Genomic DNA, 23,482 nt, shown 5'->3' with positions numbered 1-23,482 from the left:
AAATTTACCTGGCCGTATCGGAGCATGCAGTGAGTTCAGCGCTGATCAAGAATGAGGGAAAACACCAGGTCCCGATTTATTATACTTCGCGGCGCCTTAATGATGCGGAAGGAAGATACCCGGAACTCGAAAAGCTAGCTTTCGCCCTCATCACCGCTTCTCGGAAGCTAAAACACTACTTCCTCGCGCATCCGATTACAGTCCTCATCAATTTCCCACTGCGCCAGGTGCTACAAAAACCTGACGTGTCCGGAAGGCTAATGAAATGGTCGATTGAGCTGACACAATATGATATACACTTCAGCCCCCGACCAGCAATCAAAGGGCAGGCAGTTGCTGACTTCATTGCAGAATTCACGTACAGACCAGTTGAATTCCCAATTTGGGACATGTATGTAGACAGAGCAGTCAACGAAAAGGGGTCCGGGGTCGGAATTGCGCTGTCCAGTCCAGAAGGAGACAAGGTAAAATTCGCTTTAAAATTCGATTTTAATGCTTCAAACAATGACGCTGAGTACGAAGCTATGATACATGGGCTACAAATAGCAAAAGATTTAGAAATCAAAAAGCTCAAAGTATATTCGGATTCTCAGTTAATTGTTAATCAAATGAAATGTGAATTTCAGGCAAAAAACGAAAAGATGTCGCTATATGCCGAGAAAGCTAGAAACCTGGCAAGCAAATTTGAACTTTGCGAAATCACCCAAGTCCCCAGAGCCATGAACGAAGAGGCCGATGCATTAGCGAAGCACGCTACTCAAGGATCCGACTCGGAATCAATCCCAGTGATCAAAATTGGGCAACCTAGCATTGAGCAAGCTCCCCATGTGCTTCAGATCGATCAACGAAAGTCATGGCAAACTCCGATCAGGGAATACTTGCAGCACGGAGCTCTACCCAAAGAGAAAAACGAGGCTAGAAGCCTAAAGTTCAGAGTTGCTCGATACTTCCTAGAAGGTCAGAATCTCTACAAAAGAGGATTTTCTCAGGCTCTGCTCAAATGTCTAGACGAAGACGAGGCTGAGTACACTCTCAAAGAGATCCATGAAGGGATATGCGGAAGTCACATCGGATGCGAAGCATTGGCACAAAATATCATCCGACAAGGACTCTACTGGCCAACATTAAAAGCCGATGCTCGGCGCATGACGCAAAAATGCGTCAAGTGTCAAAAGTTTTCTAACATCCCGAGGCTTCCACCTAATCCACTCATCTCCCTCTCATGCCCGAGAATAGACCTAATCGGAGCTCTGCCAACAGGCCGAGGTGGATGCAGGTACGCAATTGTAGCCATCGACTACTTTTCGAAATGGGTTGAAGCCGAACCTTTAAATAAAATAACGGCCCATACAATTGAGAAATTTGTATGGAAAAACATTATTACTCGGTTTGGAATACCGGTCAAAATTGTATCCGACCACGGAACACAATTCGACTGCGATTCCTTCAAAAGTTTTTGTAAAAAATATGGCATTAACAAAGTTTTCTCTACTCCAGTCAGACCACAATCCAGCGGGTTAGTGGGGGCCGTCAACAAAACAATAAAGCACGGCCTAAAGACGAAGTTAGACGAACAGAAGTCAGAATGGGTGGACATGCTCCAAGAAGTCCTCTGGTCATACAGAACAACCGAGCACTCCGCAACTGGTGAAACGCCTTTCTCCCTCGCATACGGTTCCGACGCGGCTATCTCGACCGACGTTATGATACCAACAGTGAGAAGAAAAAACTACTCGACAAAGGTAAACAACGACATTTTAAAAATTAACCTTGACTTGCTAGAAGAAAAAAGAGAAAAAGCCAGATTAAGAAATCTCGCTAACCAACAAAAAGTTACTCGGTACTTCAACAGGAAAGTCCGACCAAGATTTTTCAAAGTCGGTGACAAAGTCCTCAGAAGAGTTTTTCTCCACACCAAAATCCAACAGGAAGGAGCCTTCAACGCAAACTGGGAGGGACCCTATATCATCCGAGAAGACTTCGGAAACGGGGCATACCGACTACAACAGTTGAACGGTGATATGGAGAAAAACCCTTGGAATACCGAGCACCTTCGCCGATTTTACGTTTAAGTTTTTTTTTTATTTTAATTTTTAAACGTTCAAAAAGCGGCTTGGTCGCATGTATTGTATTTGCAATTTCAAAATGCGGCTTGGTCGCATGTATCGTGTTTGCAATTTCAAAAAGCGGCTTGGTCGCACGAACTTATGATTTCCAGAAGTTATTCATCTTTCGTTTCTGTACTCGGTGTTTAAACGCATAATTTTTATAAATTCCGGCTAAATAAACTAGGCGGCAGGATAACTAGCAAAGCAAACAGTTGTTTAGAAAACTTAAAGGAAATATACTTATTTATACTTTATTTTGCCAAAATTCAGAAATACTTTTTACTCTTTTTTCGCCAAAGTCAGAAACTTAGATAAATCAACACACGGATTATAAATCCGACCACGGATCAACTATTCAAAGCCCGAGCGGGTTAACAAAAAATTACATAATATAAGATCCGACCACGGATCAATTGTTCAAAACCCGAGCGGGTTAACAGAAATTGAAAAGCAAAAAATAAATAATAAGTTCTACTCCTGGTCGCCTCCTTCATCGCTATCTCTTGACTCCGAATCGAGATCGAGGTCCGTCGCATCCAGAGTAGGATTCTTCGGACCAAGGAGTCGAACGGCCTCGGTCATTCCGGCGGTATAGAGGTCATCGCGCATATCGCGATACTCCTCGGAAGCTTTGTATTCTTCCACCGCCGCTGAACAAGCAGCCTCAAGATCTGCTCGGAACTTCCGAGCAAGCTCTGACCGAACCTTTGCTGTCTCGTCCCTGGCCGCGTCTCTCTCCTTGAGAAATCGATCATTCCGTTGTCTCAACGAGGTGAGCTCAGAGCCTAACAGCCCGACGAGGCCGGCCATGCTAACGAAGCTCAGTGATTATCAAAAGGTCAGCCACAACAAGTTGTCAAGAAAGGGAAATAGATACCGACTAAGCAAGTAAAAACGTACCGAAACCACCGAGTCGGTGGCCTGGTTGAGCCTCTCTAAAGGCTCAGACCCGAGAACCACCTGGGCCTTCTCGGCAGGAAAACGCTCATGAAGGAAGGTGACGACCGGGGCCAGAGGGTCGGAAGCAGAAGAAGGTTCGGCCAGGCTTTTCCCCGGAGAAGAGCTCGGAGGCTCTGAAACCTTCGAAGCAGCTAGGGCCGCCCGCTTACTGCCAGCCGAAGCCTTGGAAGCCTTAACACGTTTCGGATTAGGAGGGATCAGTTCGGGAGCGGTTTTCTTTTTCGCCATCTGGGCAATCTCTGTTAAGAAACAAAAAGTGAAAACGAGAAAAGACTGGAACATATGCAATTTGGTTAGAGACAAATAGAATGCTCACTCGAATAGGGATAATAATAAATTGGTCGAGCAGGTCTGGGTCCGACAAAACAAACGTTGACCGATCAGCCTCCGAAATATCAAATATCTCTGAGTGAAGTGGCCCCGCGTCCTCAGAGTACTGTGGAAGAAAACCTGAAACCAAACATAAAACATATGAGAAAACCAAAACAAAAACCTGGCCCAGTTTATCAAATAAGAATTCTGAACCAGAGTCACACCCAGTTCCGAGAACGAAGCCCTTATGGGGCACCTTTCATAAGAGGCGTTCCCTTCAACCCAAAAGAAATAATCTTTCCAATTTTTCTGGCTGGTCGGAAGGCGAGTGACCACCTTAGACTGATCATCATTGGCCCGGGCATAATAGTAACCATGTTGCCCTGGAGCCGACTTAAACGAGTAATATTGCGAAAAGTCTTGTAAAGTGACAGGGCGATCATAAACTTTCGCCCATAGCACGGCCATCCCAACAAAAATCTTATACACGTTGGGGACGAGCTGGGTAGGAGAACAACCCAGGTCAGAAACGAACTGGGAAATGAGGGGATGCATTGGTAACCCTCCGATCACGTTCAAAATAGCCTTATTGAACGCTATCTTCCCGGCAGGAGGCTGATCGGCCCTCTCATGTTCCAAAGGTGCCGAGATGATAATTCCCTCAGCTATCTCAAATTCCTCCCTCAGCTCTTGTATATATTTCTCGGTAACCCGAGAAGTCCAAACCTTAGCCGAAAACTGGCCCTCTTTCCGTTCAAAGACCAAGGCCTCATCCTCTTCCTCTGGGAGATCGACCCCAAATGTCCTCCCACTCGGACCCGGAATGCCTTGAGAATATCCATCTCCTCGGTCTTGCGAAAGAGAAAGGCTCGTCGTATCACGAGATTCCGGCTCGCTCTCCCTCGAAGAAGCGGACGAAGACGATATCTCCAAAACCATGGTATCCCTACACGACAGGGAAGACGAGTCAAAAACCTTTTTCTCGTTATCAACCCCCTCGGACTCAGGACTGGGATACACGCATGATTCATCAAAAGCCATTACAGGGCGATCCCATCCGATCTCTGGAACATGATACCAAACGCGACTCCTGAGGAAAGGAAACGTGGACCCATCCGACAAGATAACGCTATCGGGATCAGGCTCCGATCGTCGAACGACGCGAGGGTCAAAGCTCAGATCAGGACGCGCAAGTCCTCCCATAGCCCTAAGGAAGTTGAGAAACTAAGATCCCTAAAGTCCGAAGGGTCCGAATACGAGAGGTAAAGGAAAATACAGATCACCGAATAACGATCTCAAAAGAAATGTATCAGATCAATGATGAAAAAGCCTTACCCGTGAGATTGAAGATCGGAAGATCCGAGCAAAAAGCGAGAGAGCTGAAAGCACAGTCTGAACAGGCAGATCAAGCCGAGAACGCTCCGAAAGTAAAATTTAGAAGAAAAAGCATAATGAAGTCAAAAGTTGAGAAAAGGCTTTATATAAAGACCACACGAACGACAAGGATTAAGCTTGTCCAAGAAGCCAAGCACATCTGACCGTCGAAGCGAAAAGACGCGACGATTCAGCAATGCCAAAGACAAACGACGTCGTACGATGTCCTGCAAAAAAAGAAAAGAATATAGAATTCTACTCGGATCGTCCCGAGGCAAATAAGCAAAGATGAACACGGTCGTCAATTAAACCGAAATAGTTCCTTACTATTTTTGCTAATAATACTAAGAAACTGGAGGGCAGCTGTTACGGGATAAATCAGTCAGATACCGAGCAGGGTAGTCGGACTCCCGAGCAGCGAGAAGAATCCAGCACCGAGCTCAGGTTAAGTAAACCCAAGGGTCAGGAACGAACCGTTCATAAGTCAAGAACGAAACCCACCGATCAGAACTTCGGAGAGAAGAGAAGAACGTGGGTCAAAGACTAGTCAAAACCAAAAGAAAACATGTTTCAAACCCTAAAACGCACACCTTGACGGTTCAGGAACCAAACGAGGAGTATTAACCGTCCACCTCAGCGAGAGGTAAGAGGCAGTTACCCAAAACCGTCCAGAACGTGGGATTGATCACCCCACGTTCCCCAAAATAACCGTCAGAGACACGACCACGAGGCCACACCAGACGAGTATAAATAGAGGCTGCGGCACAGAACCAAACATGAACTTTTTACTCACTTTCTTTCACTTAGAACCTCTAGAAAACACTGCTCTCTTGTATTAGATTCGTCTGTATAAAGAGAAAGTCTTGCCTAAATCATCTCTGTACTCGGAGCCTTCGTACTCGGAGTCTGTGTATTTTCGTGAGGTATTGTTGTACTAATTTTACAGGTCAACAGGTATATATCAAAATTTCATATTTGATTGAAATATATACCTGTATATATACAGGTAAGTCATATATGTGAAATCGAACTATCTATATCCATCCGTCAATATCAGTATATTAAAATAAATTTAAAAATAAAAACTATTAGCAAGAAATTTATATATATATATATATATATATATATATATATAAAGAAATAATAAAAACACCTAAAAAAGCCATGCAGACTGATAATTTGAAGGTTTTGGCTAGGCCTTTAAATAACAATGAAGTGTTAGATAAATTTGCTTATTGTTTATATTTACATGGATAAGATTTGCCTATCATGATATTCTAATTAGCCTTTCTATGATAATCAATAATCATTCGCTGTAAGAGAGAAAAAAAAAAAAAAACCATTCAAGTCTATTAATTATTATATTTGTAATCTTCTGCCCAACAACCAGCTGATGGCTAAGTTAGGCGCTGATACTATTGCTTGGAAAATTCAATTGCCTGAATATTATAATGATGGCCAAAATAAATTGACACGTGATATTGAACAGTCAGCGAAACAGTGGCCGTACATTCAACAATCTAACCCCTTGAGAATAAATTAATATCTTATTCGTTTTCAACTAGGTAAATCTCTTGTGCTTAAAATTAAGCGTCACTTTTATGTTTTGTAAGTCGCCCAAAACATAGTAATACTGAGAACAAATTTATACGTTATAACAAGTAACTAAACGTGGGAGAAAAATTGAAACGACTTAACTCTATAAACCTAATCCCTATATCAAATAAATGTTAAGTGTACATGTACATTGTCTTGTTGACCAGGAATCATTAAAATAGAACGCGAGCTATACTTAATTTGGTATCCGAGCAATAAAGAGCGCACTATGCTAAAAATCTACATGGAAAGAGAATGTAACAAACATATGATTATAAGAATCACGGTTCTACTCAAAACCACTTTTTGATTTTTTTTTTTTTTTGTTAGTCCAACTTCCGAAATCTTTCTACTTGTCATATGAGGATATCTATATATACGAGCACTCTTATACGTTTTTAAGGATTCACCTATAATAACGAGTCGGGATAAAAAAAAAAAATCCAAAATCAAGAAAATTCAGAGATTAAGCTGATAAAATTAATTTGCCGTTTATAAAACTCAACTAAAACCACATCCAATATTACTAATTGCTTAATGTTGACTTGTTAGTGTGGGCACCCGCAGATCGACAATATAGTCTCTTAAGTTGCGCCTCGGAATGAAGAGAGATTTAAGAATTGACTAACTTGCAATCTCATGTTTTTTAGGCTAGACATAATTAATATTTCAGTAAGTACATACTCGAAAGCGGCCATTTTTTTACACCAGCTTTAGCCCATAGTACATACTCGAAAGCGGCCATTTTTTTACACCAGCTTTAGCCCATATTTATTAATGGCACAAATTAATAATGACACCATGGTTGACAATAATCTGAGGAGAAAACAATCTCCAATTCAGTTGCTATATATCTAAACCATATGGTGATAATAATTACATGTTAGAAGGAATTATCTCTCAACCAACTTCTAACTCACCTATAGTGACACTCACACCTTGGATGCCACTCAAGATTTTTGAACCACCGTAAGGTTCAATTAAGAAAAGCTTCAAGCTTATAATAATCCAGTGGTTACTTAAAATAATTAACCTTTAATTAAATATTTGTCAAAATAATTTTAGAACCGAAACGTATTATAGTAGTGAGTCTACAGTGTAAGTGCATAACTAATATTAATTATTAAGTAAATTGAATAAAAATTAATTATTAAGTAACTCAATTTACTTAACAAAGTAGATCTATGAACCTATTAACTCTAACTTCAGTTATAAATATAAAACTTAATTATTAAATAACTCAATTTATTACTTAACAAAGTAGATCTATAAATCAATTGTAAATATAAAAAATATCAAAAGTTCTTTCATCATTTTATTCGTATTATAAATTCCGGAATTGGGTAGCATTTTTTAGTTTTCAGAAGGGAAAATTGTTAAAATTGTCATAAAAATGTCGTAAATACAAATTTTGAAGGATCACTGGCTCAAACAAAAATTCAAAGTGACTCGGCTCCATTATTAGGAGGTTTTAAAGTTATCATTGGATATTCTGTAGGTTGAGGTTGTGTAGCATAGGTATAGGTTAAAGTATCAATTTGGTCGAGCTAGTCCAGCCCAGCCTTTGTTTTCAAGCCCAAGAGATATTCGGGCTCAACCCAAACCCTTTTAGCGGAGGGCTGGGCCGGACGGGGCCTAAGAAATTGTTGGGATTTCGTCGAAATAACAGAAAACGAAATTAAACAATAGCAAATAAAGGACACAAGAATTTATAGTGGTTCACTTTCAATGCGAAAGCTACATCCACTTTGCCACTGCAATTAAAATAACTATTAACCCAAATTGGGAGGTGTTTACAATTACACTTAGCTTAAAGTGTTTCTTGCTGGGATGAATAGAATACACCATATGGACCCCTATTTATACACTCTTGGAGTTCACAAAGTTGCTCTCCCTTTCTCACGTGAGACTTTTTTTCATTCCTATTATATTAAGGCTCCACACCTTCTAACAATCTCTCTTTCCCATACTAATCTCATCACGTGTCTCCATTTAGCAGCGGCGACTAAACTCATCGGCGATGAGTCCAATTGAAGTCGAGCACAACTTCAGTTTGTCATATGGCACTGACTTCGTCAACATGTCAGCTGGATTCTGACTGCCTGCGATCTTCTCGAGTACTAGCACCCCATCTTTCAATGCCGATCTGATGAAGTAGTATTGCAGCTGTATATGCTTCGGCCGAGCATGATACACCGGGTTCTTTGCCAACTGAATGGCACTCTAGCTATCACTGTATAAAACACTCCCGTCTTGGTCTTGATCCAGCTCGAGCATAAACGTCTACAACCATATTATCTCTTTCGTGGCCTCGGTGATGGCCACGTACCCAGCCTCGCAACTCGACAAGGCAATAATCTTCTGCAACCTCGACACCCAACAGATTGTCGTCCCTCCAAACGTATAGACGTATCCGGACGTGCTCTTCCTGCTGTCGACATCGCCTCCATTGTCAACATCGACGTAACCTTGAAGTCCCAGCTCAAACTTCCTGAATATCAACGCCGAGCTCGAGCTGTCTCTTAGTTATCGGAGGATCCACTTCACAACCTCTAAGTGTTCTCTCCCCGGGTTACTCATAAACATGCTCATAACTCCCACTGCATGAGCAATGTCTGGCCTTGTACACACCATTGCGTATATCAAGCTTCCGATGTTGAAGCATACGCCAGCTCGTCCTCCATCACCGACGATTGCTCCTTGGACAGTTTGAAGTGGCTAGCCAGCGGCGTGCTGACTGACCTCGCATCCTCCATGTTGAAGCGTTGGAGAACCTTATTCACGTACTCCTCTTGTGAGAGCTTGATGCTCTGGTCCTCTTGATCTTCATCCCGAGAATTTGCTTCGCGGCTCATAGATCTTTCATCGCGAACTCTTTGGACAGTTTCTTCTTCAGCTCGTCGATCTCGTGTAGGTCGACACCTACGATCAGTACGTACAACAAAAGAATCACGTAGGAGTCTTTAAGTATCTTGAAGTAGCAGCAGTGGTCGGCCTCACACCTGTCGAACTCAGCTCGCTTCATGAAGTTGTCAAACTTCTTATACCACTAACGCGGGGCTTGCTTCAGCCCGTAGAGACTCTCACAAGCTCTCATGTAGATCTCATGTACCACTGGCTAAACTCTCACAAGAGGACACTGCTGCCTCATGTAGATCTCTTCGGCTGCCTCATGTAGAACTCTTCATCGAGATCACCGTGAAGAAATGCCGTCTTCACATCCATCTGCTGAAGATGCAGATTCTCCTTGGTAACCAACCCTAGCACGGTTCTGATCATCATGAGCTTGACGACCGGAGATAAGATTTCCGTAAAGTCGATTCCCTCCTTCTGCTGGAAACCTTTCACTACCAGCCTCATCTTGAACCGTTAGCTTCCATTGCTATCGTATTTTATGCGGTACACACCCACTTGCTGTGCAGTGCTTTATTCTCAGCTGATAACTCCGCCAGCTCCCAAGTGTGATTCGTGATCAGTGAATCCATCTTGTCTTTCATGGCGAGCTCCCACTTGGTCGAGACATCGACCTCCATAGCCTCTTCATAGCATTCTGACTCTCCTCTGTCGGTCAGGAGGATGTAGTTGAGAGACGGAGAAAATTTGTGGACCGGTTTCCTGACTCTAGACGATCTCCGCAGTTCGGTGATCGGAGTCTGCTGATTCACCTCGAGCTCTGTGTCTTCATAAGCTCGTTCTTCTTCGATCTCGCGACCGCCATCAGCTCGTGCTAATCTCACCTCGGTCATTGAATTGTCTTCTTCTTCCATCTCGATCGTCGAGAAGTCTTTTAGGTCGATCATTGACTTCTCGCCCTCATGAGCATTCCTCGCCGAGTTCCCCTTCAGCTCGTCGTTGTACATCGTCTGCTCGTTGAAGATAACATTCCTGCTCCAAACTATATTTCTCGCGTTGGCATCCCAAAAGCGATAGCCGAGCTTAGTGTCACCATAGCCAATGAAATAACACTTCTTAGATTTCGGATCAAGTTTATTTCTAGCAGAATCATCAATATGAACATAGGACAAGCAACCAAACACTTTCAAATAAGAAACGTTTACCTTCTTCTCATTCCACGCCTCTTCTGGAATTCTGAAACCCAAAGGAACGCTCGGTCCTCGGTTGATCATAAAGACTGTCGTGTTGATTGCATCGGCCCAAAACATCTTGGGCAACCCAGAGTGAATCTGTATACTCCGAGCTCACTAATTTAGTGTTCGGTTCATCCTCTCTGCTACGCCGTTCTGTTGGAGAGTTCCTGAGATCGTTCTCATCATCTTGATCCCATTCTCAGCACAATACCGCTTGAAGTTGGAGTCGACGTACTCTCCGCCGTTGTTGGACCTCAAACACTTCACCTTCGAGCTCGTCTCCAGGTCGACCATCGCCTTCCATGTCTTGAAGGTAGCAAACATATCAGATTTATTCTTCAAGAAATAAACCCATACATTCCTTGTGGAGTCGTCGATGAACGTCACGTAGTAGCGAGATCCCCCTAGTGAAGGGGCAGGAGTAGGTCTCCATACGTCAGTATGTACTAGCTCGAGCTTCACCGCCTTCAGTTCTCTGCTCGCATTCGTGAAGCTGACTCGCTTCTGCTTCCCAAGAATGTAGCTCTTGCACGTGTGATGTTCAACCGTCTTCAGCTTCAGGATTATGCCGTCTTTCACCAGCATCTTCATCCCTTTCTCGCTCATGTGCCCGAGCCTGTTGTGCCACAGCTCGGTCTTCTCGGTGTTGTCGATCACGACCACCATGTCTCGGCAGCTCGACGTCATGTAGAGTGTGCCCGTCTTCTGTCCACGAACCGTCATAGCTCCCTTTGACACCTTCCACGAGTTGTTCCCGAACGTTGTGGTATAGCCTTCATCATCAAGCTGACCCATCGAGATTAGGTTCCTCATTAGTTTCGGCACGTGTTTGACTTTGTTGATCTTCCGGACTTTCCTGTTTCCCATCTTCAACCTGACGTCGCCGACACCAGCAATGTCTAGAGGCTCGCCATTAGCCACGTAGACCTTCCCGTGGTTTCCTGCGACGTAGTTCTCTAGGTTGTCGCTATTGGGAGTGGTGTGGAAAGATGCTCCTGAGTCGAGCACCCAAGAGTCGATCGAGCTGTTCACCGTTAGTAGTAACGCATTTGCTAAATCTTCAGTGACGGCGTGGACATCGCATTTCTCCTCTTTAACCGACGCCTTGTAGTACTTCTTGATGTGGCCTGTCTTGCCACATTTCCAGCATTTGAAGTTTGTCTGGACTTGGATTGGCCACGCCCATTTCGTGACTTTGACCTGTCCTTCCCTCAGTTCTGATTCCGATTATGGTTTCTCCCCTTGTTCTCCACGTTCACGGCCGAACTCATCGAGGCCTCGCCAGAATCAATCCTCCGTACCTCTTCGGCGATGATGCGATCTCGCACGTCGTTGAACTTCAACTTCGCACTTCCTATTGAGTTGCTAACAGCGGCCCTCATCGGCTCCCAGCTGTTTAGTAAGGACGCGAGTAGGATCAGAGCTCGCACTTCATCGTCGAACTCGATTTTAACCGATGTCAGCTGATTGAAAATCGTATTGAATTCGTTCACATGCGCCGCCACTCCAGTGCCTTCATCCATCTGCAGATGGAATAATTTCTTCATCTGAAACACCTTGTTGTTCGCCGAGGGTTTCTCGTACAGTCTGACAAGACCTTCATCATCCCCGCCGTGGTCTTCTACTTTGCCACGTTGTGAGCTACGTTCTTCGACAACGTCAGTCGAACAACTCACAAAACCTATCTGTCGAGAAGATTCCATTCTGCTTCGTCCATCTTCTCTGGTATTTCGCTCAGCGGTAGATGAAGCTTTCTGCCATACAGATAATTCTTGATGTGCATCCTCCAGAATACGTAGTCCGACCCGTCGAACTTCTCGATCCCGTGCACTGTGCCTTCTTCGCCTCCCATCGTCTTCTCAGTCGCTTCTTATGCGCAACTAATGACCAAGTCTCACTCTCCACAAGCCGCACTCCGTTTCAATAATTCTTTTCTGATGTGGAAGTTCGGACTCAGTCGCAACCACAGAGCATACTAAGAAATTAAAGAAACTGCAAACCTAGAATCTATGATAACAGTTGTTGGGATTTCTTCTTCGAAACCCCTAATACAACACATAAATTAAACAATAGCAAATAAAGGACACAAGAATTTATAGTGGTTCACTTTCAATGCGAAAGCTACATCCAGTTTGTCACTGCAAAATAACTATAAACCCAAATCGAGAGGTGTTTACAATTACACTTAGCTAAAAGTGTTTCTTGCTGGGATGAATAGAATACACCCTATAGACCCTTATTTATACACTCTTGGAGTTCACAAAGTTGCTCTCCCTTTCCCCTGTTAGATTTTTTTCACTCCTATTATATTAGACTCCATACTTTCTAACAGAAATAAGACCTTATGCCCAACACATGACCAAACCCTCAACCCTCAAGACCGAGGGCCATGCTTGTAAATGGCTTCAATTGGATATCAAAATGCCCAAATTAGAACCACTTAAAAAACAAACAAATAAATAATTTTTAATTCAAAAATACAATTTTAATACAAATAAGATAACGTTTAGTAAAAAAAAATTATATTATGAATAATAAAATTTAATTTTAGGGCCCGGGCTGGGTTGGGCTACAATGGGCCTGACCCCTTTTTAAAAGGGGAGGGCGTTATCCCACTAGCAGCTCGGGCCGATTGACAACAACAGACGGACATGGGCGCATATAATTTTGATGAAGGGCAGCGATTCCTCAAGGAATGCACAAAACTAGAAGGTCCTGAATATCATAACTAGAAGGTCTGATTTTACATTTCCACCCAATCCCGCTAACTTGCTCGTTAGAGTTTCGTGCGGAGAAATTCTTCTCATAAGTCGCAGCGACACGGAAGATTTTTTAATTTGCAATTGTTTCGAGAAGGGAGAGACATATGGTTGCTCTCCCGGCCATTGATCCATGGGATTTGAAGTTTGCTCGACAATTTCGTACTGATTTTGGCTTCACGCTAGTCCACAATCCCGTTGACCAACATGTTAAGTGATATACATTACAAGTTTTTTTTTTTGGGAGCTAAAACACTTAACTTATAGTGGATGATGTGAATATAAACTATGAACTCTTTTTATACCCTTTGAAACTCACAAATTTGCCATTCCTTTTCAATGTGAGATTTTTTTTTCTACTTCTAGTATTTTGCAAAAAACTCAATAGAAAATTGATCGTTATTTATAATATTTTTAGAGATAACTAAAATTATAGTTAGAGAAGGAAGAAAAAAAAAAGTTATGTGAAGCTAAAACAAAGTACAATCGAAATCGGGTAGATCAGCCTCCATTGTGATCATATTATAAGCCATAACTCTAGTTGAAAAACATACCATAGATATCAGGTATTGGTACAGCTCTCATTTACTCACTTGTATTACACAATGTTGTTGTTGTTGTTGTTTTTTTTTTTTTTTTTTTTTTTTTTTTCACGTGCAAGTTGTTGTAATTTTATTTACCCAATTTAACTTTTATCCACTACTAATATCTTAAAACATCGAACTGAAAAAATAACTTTTTTTTTTGCTCAAGAGTAACCTTTAGTTTCAAAATAGAATAAAATGTCTTTATTATCTATTACAGTATTACTTCCGTTAAAAAGAGTGGTGAGGCAAGGGATTTTTCGTCACTTCTATTAACGTGCTGTTTTTAAAGCTTTTCTTATTTTTATTTGTTTTTTTTTTTTCAATGTATTGAATCATAATATAATGTTCTTTTACCACTTGATTGATCCAGATGTATATGTCAATATTCTAATGCCCATGACATTCTCTCTCTCAATTATATATCATCATCATTATCATTTAAAAAAAAACTCTGTTTTTTCATACTTCGTTAAATATTATACTGTGTATACCCATTTACAATGAAGGTAATGTATTATGCTATGTAACTACTACTCACAAATTATATGGCATTGTACTTGGATGTATATTGTTGATCACAATCACAGTGCATTTGAATATTATTCCATAAAATGTTAATTAATCTTTGGAATTATAATTTAATATATACAGTTAATAATTAAATATTGGGACAATTAGACCAACAACTCATTAACTTACACTCTTTTTTAAAATATATATAGTTAAAATTTTATTTTATTAAAAAATAGCATATCAAGTCAAAGTAAATTAATTAACTAGTTAGTTTAATTTAATTTACTTTGAAAAATAGCTCATCAGACCGAAGTAAATTAATTAACCTAATTAAGTTAATTAATTTACTTCGGTCTGACGAACTATTTTCCTAATAAAATGAAACTTTGGCTAGATCTTAAAAAAAGGGTAAAAAATTGGCTACTTGAACAAATACTTGTTAAATATTTCTATTATTTTTTTCATAATTCAGTTTTTTCTTTGATCTTTTTATCATATATAAATCGTGTATTAATCATGTGACATTTTGGAAAATATATTAAGTCAATAAAGTTTTTATTTATTTATTTTTTTTATTGTTTTCATGTTTTAAATACATCATACAATAATTATGTTTTAACAAATATTATCGAATTTTATTACTAATTACTATAAGCTTCTTTGAACACCATTATTTTTTTATAATTTGCTTCCGTATATTCATTAACAAATTCTCTAAAACTTTATAGAATATGTATTATCCTGTTTTTTATTTAAATTTATAATTTATGTTTTTTTTTAAGTATTAATTTTAATTATAGCATTGCAAACAATAACAATAAATATGGATCCAAGCTATATCTTTTTTTTTTTTTTTTGGTGGTAGAGAAAGAAAAAAGCCCTAGATGTAAAAACACTACACAACACAGTTTTAGAGAGAGCTCACTCTAATTTCAATTTAGTGCACCTCTAACAAAACTGTAAAAACAGTGACGCTATATTATGCCAAAATAATATATTGAACTTACGTGGCATTATATATGCGTAACTAATCAATCTAAATACCAAAAAAAAAAAAAAAATTGTAAATTAAGTCATTTAATGTAAAAAAAAAAAAAAAAAATTCTACAATATCAAAGGTCATTTGTGGATGAAGTTATTCTATTAAATTGCTAGTTACAAAAAGACCTCATCGCTTATGGAAACTTCTTTCACCCTAGAAGACTCGTCAACACAATTTGCAATGAAAGGAATCAAAGCCGTTTTGGACGGTAAGAAAAAGGCAGTACAATAAAACCGATAAGAAACTTGGCAAGAAAATCATTGCAGATCCCAAACCTTCAACAATAAGCGAATATACATATATACATATATATATATATATATAAAATAATAATATAAAAATAAATATAATAGAATAAGCCAAAATAATGGAGAGCATTTCTAAATGCAAGAGCTCAAAAAACTTACTACAAAAAAAAAGTTCCAAAGTTAATCCAGAAATGAACACAATAATAATGGACCAAGTTATTCAAATTCGAAGCTTAAAACTGTAAATATAGTTATTTCCCCCTCTGTTTGTCATATTTTGAACTAAATCAACAAATGAGCTATTTATTATTTACTGAATTTTTCGATAAACAAGAATGAATCATCTCAACCAAGTCCATGTCTGCAGAGAAACAATACTGACCGTCGGATCCACCGTGATCAGCCATGTTGCTCATCACGATCTCCTGTGTAGTCGAACCGGTGGGTCCCCCATTAAGAAGGTAAGACATGTAGAGATCGGAATAGAGATGTGTTCTTGGATCAGCAACAACGTCACTCGTTGAAGACGCCTCCTTTGTGATCATCATCATCTGATCATCGTCATGTTCGTGAGCAAGCGAAGAAATAACGTCGTCCATGATAATATCACCATTGTTGGACATGAATAGCTTCTGCATGAAAATGACTTCCTCGAGCTCGTCGTAGGTCTGAGGGACAACCAGAGAAGACTCGGTGCTGGAATACACGTCACTTGATAGGGTTTTGTCTTCGATCACAGTTGAGCTAGTGTTGGAGGCTGTGAGAACGACATTGCTGTTATTGGTGTTCGTGTTGATGTCGGTGTTAGTGGAGAGAGTCTTGCTTTTGATGTGGTTTTGGAGAATAGAGGATTGAGGCTTGGAGGTTAACTTGTGTTTGGTCTTTGACCTCCTCGCGTTTTTCCTCCTTTTGGTGGCGTTCCAGTGGTTCTTGATCGAGTTTTCAGTTCGGCCCGAGATTCGCTTCGCGATCTCGGCCCACCGGTTTCCGAATTCCGCGTGGGCTTCCACTAAAATCCTCTCCTCCTCCTCGCTCCAGCTGTCTTTCTGATAAGAAAAAAAGTCCTAATAATCAGAAGAAAACTTACAAAATTGAATGGGTTTATTTTTTTATTTATTTTTTTATTTTGTATTTTTTTTTTTTTTGTGTGTGTGCATTAGTTGGGGTTATTGTTCATTCTTCATAGAGACTGAGAATGTTAAGGATATAATAGTAAAAATATAGTAATAAAGATGTGGTTTCTACAAAAGCTTTGAAAACCCTAGTTTTGGATGTATATATATATATTAGCAATTTTTTTTAAGAATTAATGACATTTTTGGTCCCTCAACTATGTCGCCTTTAACAGTTTGCTCCCTGAAAAAAAAAACTGTTTTTTCACTCCTTTGTGATAGTATCAAATTCATCTTTAGTCATTCTGTTACTTTTTTCGTTAAAATAGATGGAATTTGACCACGTGCCCAGCACGTGTTGACTGAAATAAAGGTATCAGTCGAAATTATAAAATAATAAATTAATAAAGTGACTGAAATAATAAAATAGATCGGAGCAGAAGAAAACGAAACATAAACAAAAAGGAACAATCAACAGAGACTCAAAAGCAAGTGTGTGATGTTATAAATATATTAATATATCTGAGTATCGAAATTCCTTTTACGAGCTCAACCAAATCACAACTATTCTCTGAACAAATCCAAACAAACAGCCTGAAACAGTTGTTCCCTCGAATACGTCTAATAGAAACCCCGCGAAAATACTCCATTAAAATACATTCGAAAAATGCCTTCGCAGCTAATCCTGCCCATAACCCGAAGCCAAACCGAGAAATCGTGTCTCAGAGCGATTCCACCACCACCGAGCGACGATCTCGTCTCTGTCAAGATCGACGACGACGATCCGGCCTTGACGCTTCTGATGATCTCCGGCGGCGAAGAAGGAGACGGTGATATGAAGGCCGTCGCTCTAAAGCCGGTCCTGGTTAGGGCTTTGAGCTATACGAATGGGAATGGGATTCACCAGCAGAGGCGACGACGAATTGCGAGCGAGGACTCGCTGTCTTTGATGGGCTCGTCAGAGGAGGAGGATGGGTCCGGACCTTCTGTGCTTTATTTGGCGGCTGAGGGAAGGAAGAGGACGATGAAGAAGCTTTAATACTCGAAGTCGTGATGGGCACGTGGTCAAATTCCGTCTATTTTAACGAAAAAAGTAACAGAAGGACTAAAGATGAATTTGATACTATCACGAAGGAATGAAAAAACAGTTTTTTTGTTCAGGGAGCAACCTGTTAAAGGTGACATAGTTGTATACCTTTTATATTTTTTTTTCCTTTCTTTTTGTTGTTGTAAATTTTTGGTAAAAATCAAGTTTTTTGCTCTCATTATTGTCAATTTGGCGTAAAGCTCTCCATTAATGGACTATTTTTCTCATCTGACCGTTTTAATTTTACAATAGGTATTAATGTAATTACAATAGAGAGAGAGAGAGAGAGAGAGAGAGAGAGAGAGAGAGAGAGAGAGAGAGAGAGAGAGAGAGAAGCGACCGTAAAAACTTTTATGGGTATACCAGATCATTCCGGTTTGTATACCTTATATTTATACACATATATATACACATATATATACATATATATATATATATATATGTTGACAGAGAAAATTAGTACAACAATTGGCTAACGAAAAATACTTAATTCCGAGAACGCAATCCCGAGAAGTCTGAATGACTAGGCAAGATTATCCTTAAATATAGACGAATCTATTAAAAGAGAGCAACTAAATGAGAGTGCTGAATGATAGATGAAGTTTGGACTTGTGTTTTGCGTGTGAAAATACGAATGAATCTCATTCATCGTACTTCTTCTCTATTTATAGGTAATTTTGGGTTGAGGACGTGGGGTGATCAGCCTCACGTTCTTGAGAGTTATTAAGTAACCGTTCCCATTTCCTATGTAGTGGGTGGTTATTCCTAGTATGATCGGTATAACCGTCGATGTGAGCGTTTTTTATTTTTTATTTTACACGTGTTTGTTTTGTTTTGACTAGTCTTCGACCTACCTCTTCTTTTCTTTGAAGTCCTGCTCGGTAGGGATCGTTCTTGTCTTATGAACGAGTCGTTCTTTATCCTTCATGAGCTCTCGGGTGTATTTGACTCGAGTCGGTGTTGGATTCCTTCTGTTCTCGATGCCTCCGAGTAGGGATTCAAGAAATTTATATGATAACAATATATATATATATATAATTCTCTGTCTTTTATGTTACCCTTATTATTACAATTCGGATACTTAATTAATTAGAATAAAAAACTGTTTATTTTGTTTGGTTATGTTAGCTTTATTTCGTGTTAACTAACCTTCTAGAAAGTGTGTAACACTATTATACACATGACCGCTGCATTGGTACGTTGTGTATTTTACTTTTCCACTTTATATTATACACTCACTTTTCATAATAAAAAATAGTCTAATATTTTCTCATCTCGCTCTCTTTTTCTCTCTCCTAAAACTTTATTTTTCTTCTTCTTCATTTATAATATGGTATCATAGCAGTAAAGCTCCTTACCTAAGTTTTAAATGGCTCGAGTTGGAGGAAATTTGAACAACCAAACCGGCTATCGTTTTGGTTTGCTGAACTAACCGGGACCTGTGAATATGATGGGGGAACAGTCATCTCTCTCCTATTTTGGCAGCCCCTTTCTCCTTCCTACTTTATGTCTTGTTAGTCATCCGTTCACCAGTTCGAACTACAACACTTGGAGCAGATCTGTACTCATGACCTTAAATGTGAAGTACAAGCTTGGATTTGTAGATGGGGCCATTCATGTACCTCCGTTATCCGACCCAAACTATGGAGCTTAGTCTCGATGCAACATTATGGTCACTTCGTGGCTACTCAATGCTGTATTGAAGGAGATTGTTGAGAACATCTTTTACCTCAACTCAACTCAGGCAATTTGGGATGATTTGGCAGCTCGCTTTCAGCAACGGAACACCCTTCGTATTTTTCAGCTCAAACAAAAACTCCAAAACCTTTTGCAAGGTACCTTGGATGTTAATGGGTATTAAACCCCAGCTAAAAATCATATATGGGATGAGTTGAAGAACTATCAACCAATCCCAACTTGCAGTTGTGGAAGAATGATGACCTGGATGCAGTACCTAGAACATGAGTACCGGATGCTCACCAAATTCAATTCTTCCCGCCCATAAGAAATAGGTCATCACCCAAATAACATTTTTTTTCCGCCTAGCCCCATTTTTGCTTGCACAAGAGAACCAACACACCAAAATCTCGGTTGGGCTCCACCAAACACCTCAAAAACTCTCAACACAACTTTAAAACATTATAAATACCCCCTTTCACTCCACCATTTTCTCTCGAAGAAATAAAAAAAGGCAAAATCATGCCAAATTTCTGTCTCACTTTTCTCTCTTGATTTTTTCTCACATACACATTTGAGATAAAAAAAAAAAGAGAAAAACCAGTCCACTCATACAATAAAAACACAAAAAAGAAAAATAATCTACTTCTATTCTCTTTAGAATGAGAGAATATGTAATTACCCTCTCAAAAACATTTTCTCTAAAAAAACCTACGGCTAACCAATGCAAATTATATTCCCTCCCTAAAAATGTCCGAGAACTTGAGAAACCAATTATCATGTTCTTCACTTAATAAGAGGAATATCCCACCGCACGCTTCACTTTTTCTCTTTTCTTAGAAAACCACCGCAAAGTCGAGTAAGGAACCCACTACACGATTCAAGGATTCCTAGAAGCTCTTGGATGCATTAGGCCTAATCCTAACCTTCATCGAGCCCTTTGAAATCTTGAAGAATGATTTTGGGCCCATCAGAGACTAGGCATGAGACCATCCAAGCACACCACAAGTGTTAATCCAAAAAAACGATTTAACATTTTGGTGCTAGAAGGAGGGGATCTCAAGAACAATCACAAGCTCTCCACCGGCAAACTCACTTCCTCCGTTGAACACCACAAGATTCACCAACAACAAATGACTAGCCACCTAGCCATCTCCAAGGACGGCGTCCATCTAGAGAGAAGTGTAGCATTCAACACTCGGACCCGAGCCTGCCAAGCCCAAGAGAACGAAGCCCCTCGGAAAGAGGATCTCCCCCACCAGCTTGAGACGATCGAGACGCGCGAATGAAACGGATCGAGACAAGTCTTTTCCGCCTCCCCGGCATCGTCGAGATGATCGAAGGTCGAGACACCGCCATCGAAGACATCTTTGATGCCGGAGTACACCACGTTGGGACTTGAGATTGAAGGCTCGGAGCAAGACACTGATGATGACTCTAAAGGAGAAGAACCAGAGCCTCTTCAAGAGGAAAAAGACGATGCCATGATTCGAGCATTCGAGATATCGGCCACAACCACCTCGAATGGACGCGAGGAGTTCGTAAACTTCACTGACAATGTGAGGCTCACCGAACGATGGTCGAGCCAAGGCCACGAAACCACCCGGCCACCTCACAGAGCTCTCGCTCATTCTCCGAGACTAGAACAGATTGGTCGCGTACGTCTGCCTTCGATCGTCGAGGCCATGGAAAGGACATGGCAGATAACAGTGACACTAGAACGTGCGCGCCACCACGACGCGTCCATGATCCGAGATCCGTGCTCTTCTATGACGAGGATCAAAGGCAACGATTGAATGTCCGATGAGAGATTCCACGAAATTCACCTCATTTCGAACCAACGAACCCCCGAGCGAGAACAAGGCCAATCTTGGCTTGCCTGACTCCACCACAAACGTGCCTCTCGACCAAGCGTCTAGTGAGAGAGGATGCACGACAAAACTTGCCCTGGCGAAAACCTCCATTGACAACACATATGTGATGACCCTATTTCAAGAGTTAAGTGATGAAGTGCGATGCATCAAAGCAGCCAAAACCTTGGTGCCCGATGCTATAAAAGTTAGGCCAGACTATAAATACGCGACTTCGCCTTCTTCGCCGAGCAAAACCCATTTTCGCCCCAAATTTCAAAATTTCTCTATCTCCGACCGTTTTTGCTCCTCTTCCGATGAACTGCTGGATACGAGAAATCTCAACACACTTTCGCAAGTGTACGAGTTGACAAGTAATATACGTGCAAAAGATGATTCGATCCCTCGTGGACTAGAAGTTCGATAATGTGAATTAATGCGTTCCTTTTCTTTTTAAAGTCTTAAAATAAAGCAAGTAAAGAATGGGGATTTTTAAAATGTTTAGTGGTGATTTTTATCAAGAAGCTTACTAAAAACGATTTTAAAACCATTATAAAAATAATGATCATTGGATTCTAGGTATGGTCGGTTATTGCCACCATCGTACAACCCTTATATGACATGAGTTTTATTTTGATTTACTTAATAATTAATTTTTAATAATCACAATAATGATCAATGCTATGAAAAACAATGAGCATTGGGAGTTCATGGTATCTGAAGGTCGGTCCGATATTTAGGAGGCGTATAGGAAAGAATTCAATGTCTGGTTTTCGAAAAAGGGTATATACACATGACAAATTTGATCATCATAATGGTCAACAGATCATCATGATAATATTCATTATTCTAAATTCTTCTTAATTGTAGATATACAATCTTAAAGCTGGGGGATCTGACGTCTCTAAAGAGCTATATGCTTTGTCGGACCATTTCAGAACGTTCACATGTATCCGAGATGTGTGGTCAACAGTGTCAAGTTTATCACTTCTCATCGTGATGATATGCGTACCATTCAAAACAGCGGCTTGTGCATACATGTAGATTACTACACTTTCTACAAAAGGATGGATGATGTCGTCGTGCTGAATTATCGTAATGATTGTTGAGTCATATTATTCCGATGTCGTTGGTATGGTAACAAGCACGGGGCACAGAGACGAGTATGCAAGGATATCATATGTGGAACGCTAAATGCTTATGTGGTGAAAGAATCGTTCGCGGACGAGCCATTTATACTCGTGCCTCAAGAGAAGCAAGTCTTCTACGTGAACGACCCTCGAAATGATGGGGATTGGAATGTCGTCAAAGATTCTAATCATCGATTTGTGTGGGATGCCTGACATCGACGTCTCATCTTTGGCTGTAGTTCCATTGTTAGTACAACAACATTGACTTCGATCTTTTGTCTCATCGTCACGAAAACTGTGAAGCAACTTTTGTGAGTGACGATAGTGATGACGAACCAGCTGATTTTATAGACGACGAAGAAGACTGAAGTTGTATCTCATTTTGTTAGAGATAATGTTGATGATGATATTGAGATAGAAGAGGCTGACTTTATATGTGATTTTTAATTATTTATTTATGGGAAAATAACACATTTATACCCTGTGTTTTAGTGAAATGTCGAGTTTAACCCTCAGTTTTCAAAAATGTCGAGTTCATACCCTCTGTTTAACTAAAATGACAAAATTATACCCTGAAATGAATAACAGCGTCACAAATCTCCCTTTCATTGATATTAACTCTTATATAAGAAAAATCGAATCAAATCTAAATCAGTACCCTAATTTCCAAATTCTCTATTTTGAAATAAAAATAGCCTTAAATTGAAATTAAATAATAAAACTCATACCGCCTAAGAAATGACTTCATTCCGTGTTCGAATTGTAACTCTAAATCTTGGATTCTCTGTTCGAATATGCGATTTTGATGACTATCAACTATCGATGTTTACCCCTTTGCCTCTTTCTGTGTTCTTCACGATTAAGAAACTGTTGTTTATTTTTTAGTTTTTAAATAAATTACATATATGACGCGAATGAATAAAGATAATTGGTGTTTATATTATAAATATTATAGTCAACGTCAATGAAAAGTCAATAAAACAAATATTTGTGACACTGTTGTCTATTTCAGGGTATAATTTCGTTATTTTAGTTAAAC

General features: G+C 40.0%; 2 protein-coding genes across 2 annotated transcripts; one reads left to right on the top strand and one right to left on the bottom strand.

The window, feature by feature from the left end:
- Window positions 1-641: 641 nt before the first annotated feature.
- Window positions 642-1,885, top strand: LOC149407022 (uncharacterized). The gene is made up of 3 exons (XM_089618298.1): window positions 642-1,276; window positions 1,502-1,742; window positions 1,853-1,885. Exons 1-3 carry the CDS (start codon window positions 642-644, stop codon window positions 1,883-1,885), a joined length of 909 nt encoding a protein of 302 aa, XP_089474424.1.
- Window positions 1,886-12,445: 10,560 nt separating this feature from the next.
- LOC149407021 (transcription factor MYB64-like) lies at window positions 12,446-17,349 on the bottom strand. The gene is made up of 3 exons (XM_089618279.1): window positions 17,245-17,349; window positions 15,970-16,633; window positions 12,446-12,483 (listed from the first exon to the last, which is right to left on the bottom strand). The coding sequence occupies exons 1-3, from the start codon at window positions 17,347-17,349 to the stop codon at window positions 12,446-12,448; spliced, it is 807 nt and encodes a 268-aa protein (XP_089474405.1).
- Between the last annotated feature and the right edge of the window lie 6,133 nt (window positions 17,350-23,482).

This window comes from Urtica dioica, chromosome 1 (genome assembly GCF_054948205.1).
Source record: "Urtica dioica subsp. dioica isolate 48M chromosome 1, U.dioica_male_clone48M_v1_H2, whole genome shotgun sequence".
Classification (NCBI taxonomy): domain Eukaryota; kingdom Viridiplantae; phylum Streptophyta; class Magnoliopsida; order Rosales; family Urticaceae; genus Urtica; species Urtica dioica.
The sequence above is the reverse complement of the archived record's forward strand: the minus strand, read 5'-3'. Positions and strand labels throughout refer to the sequence as shown.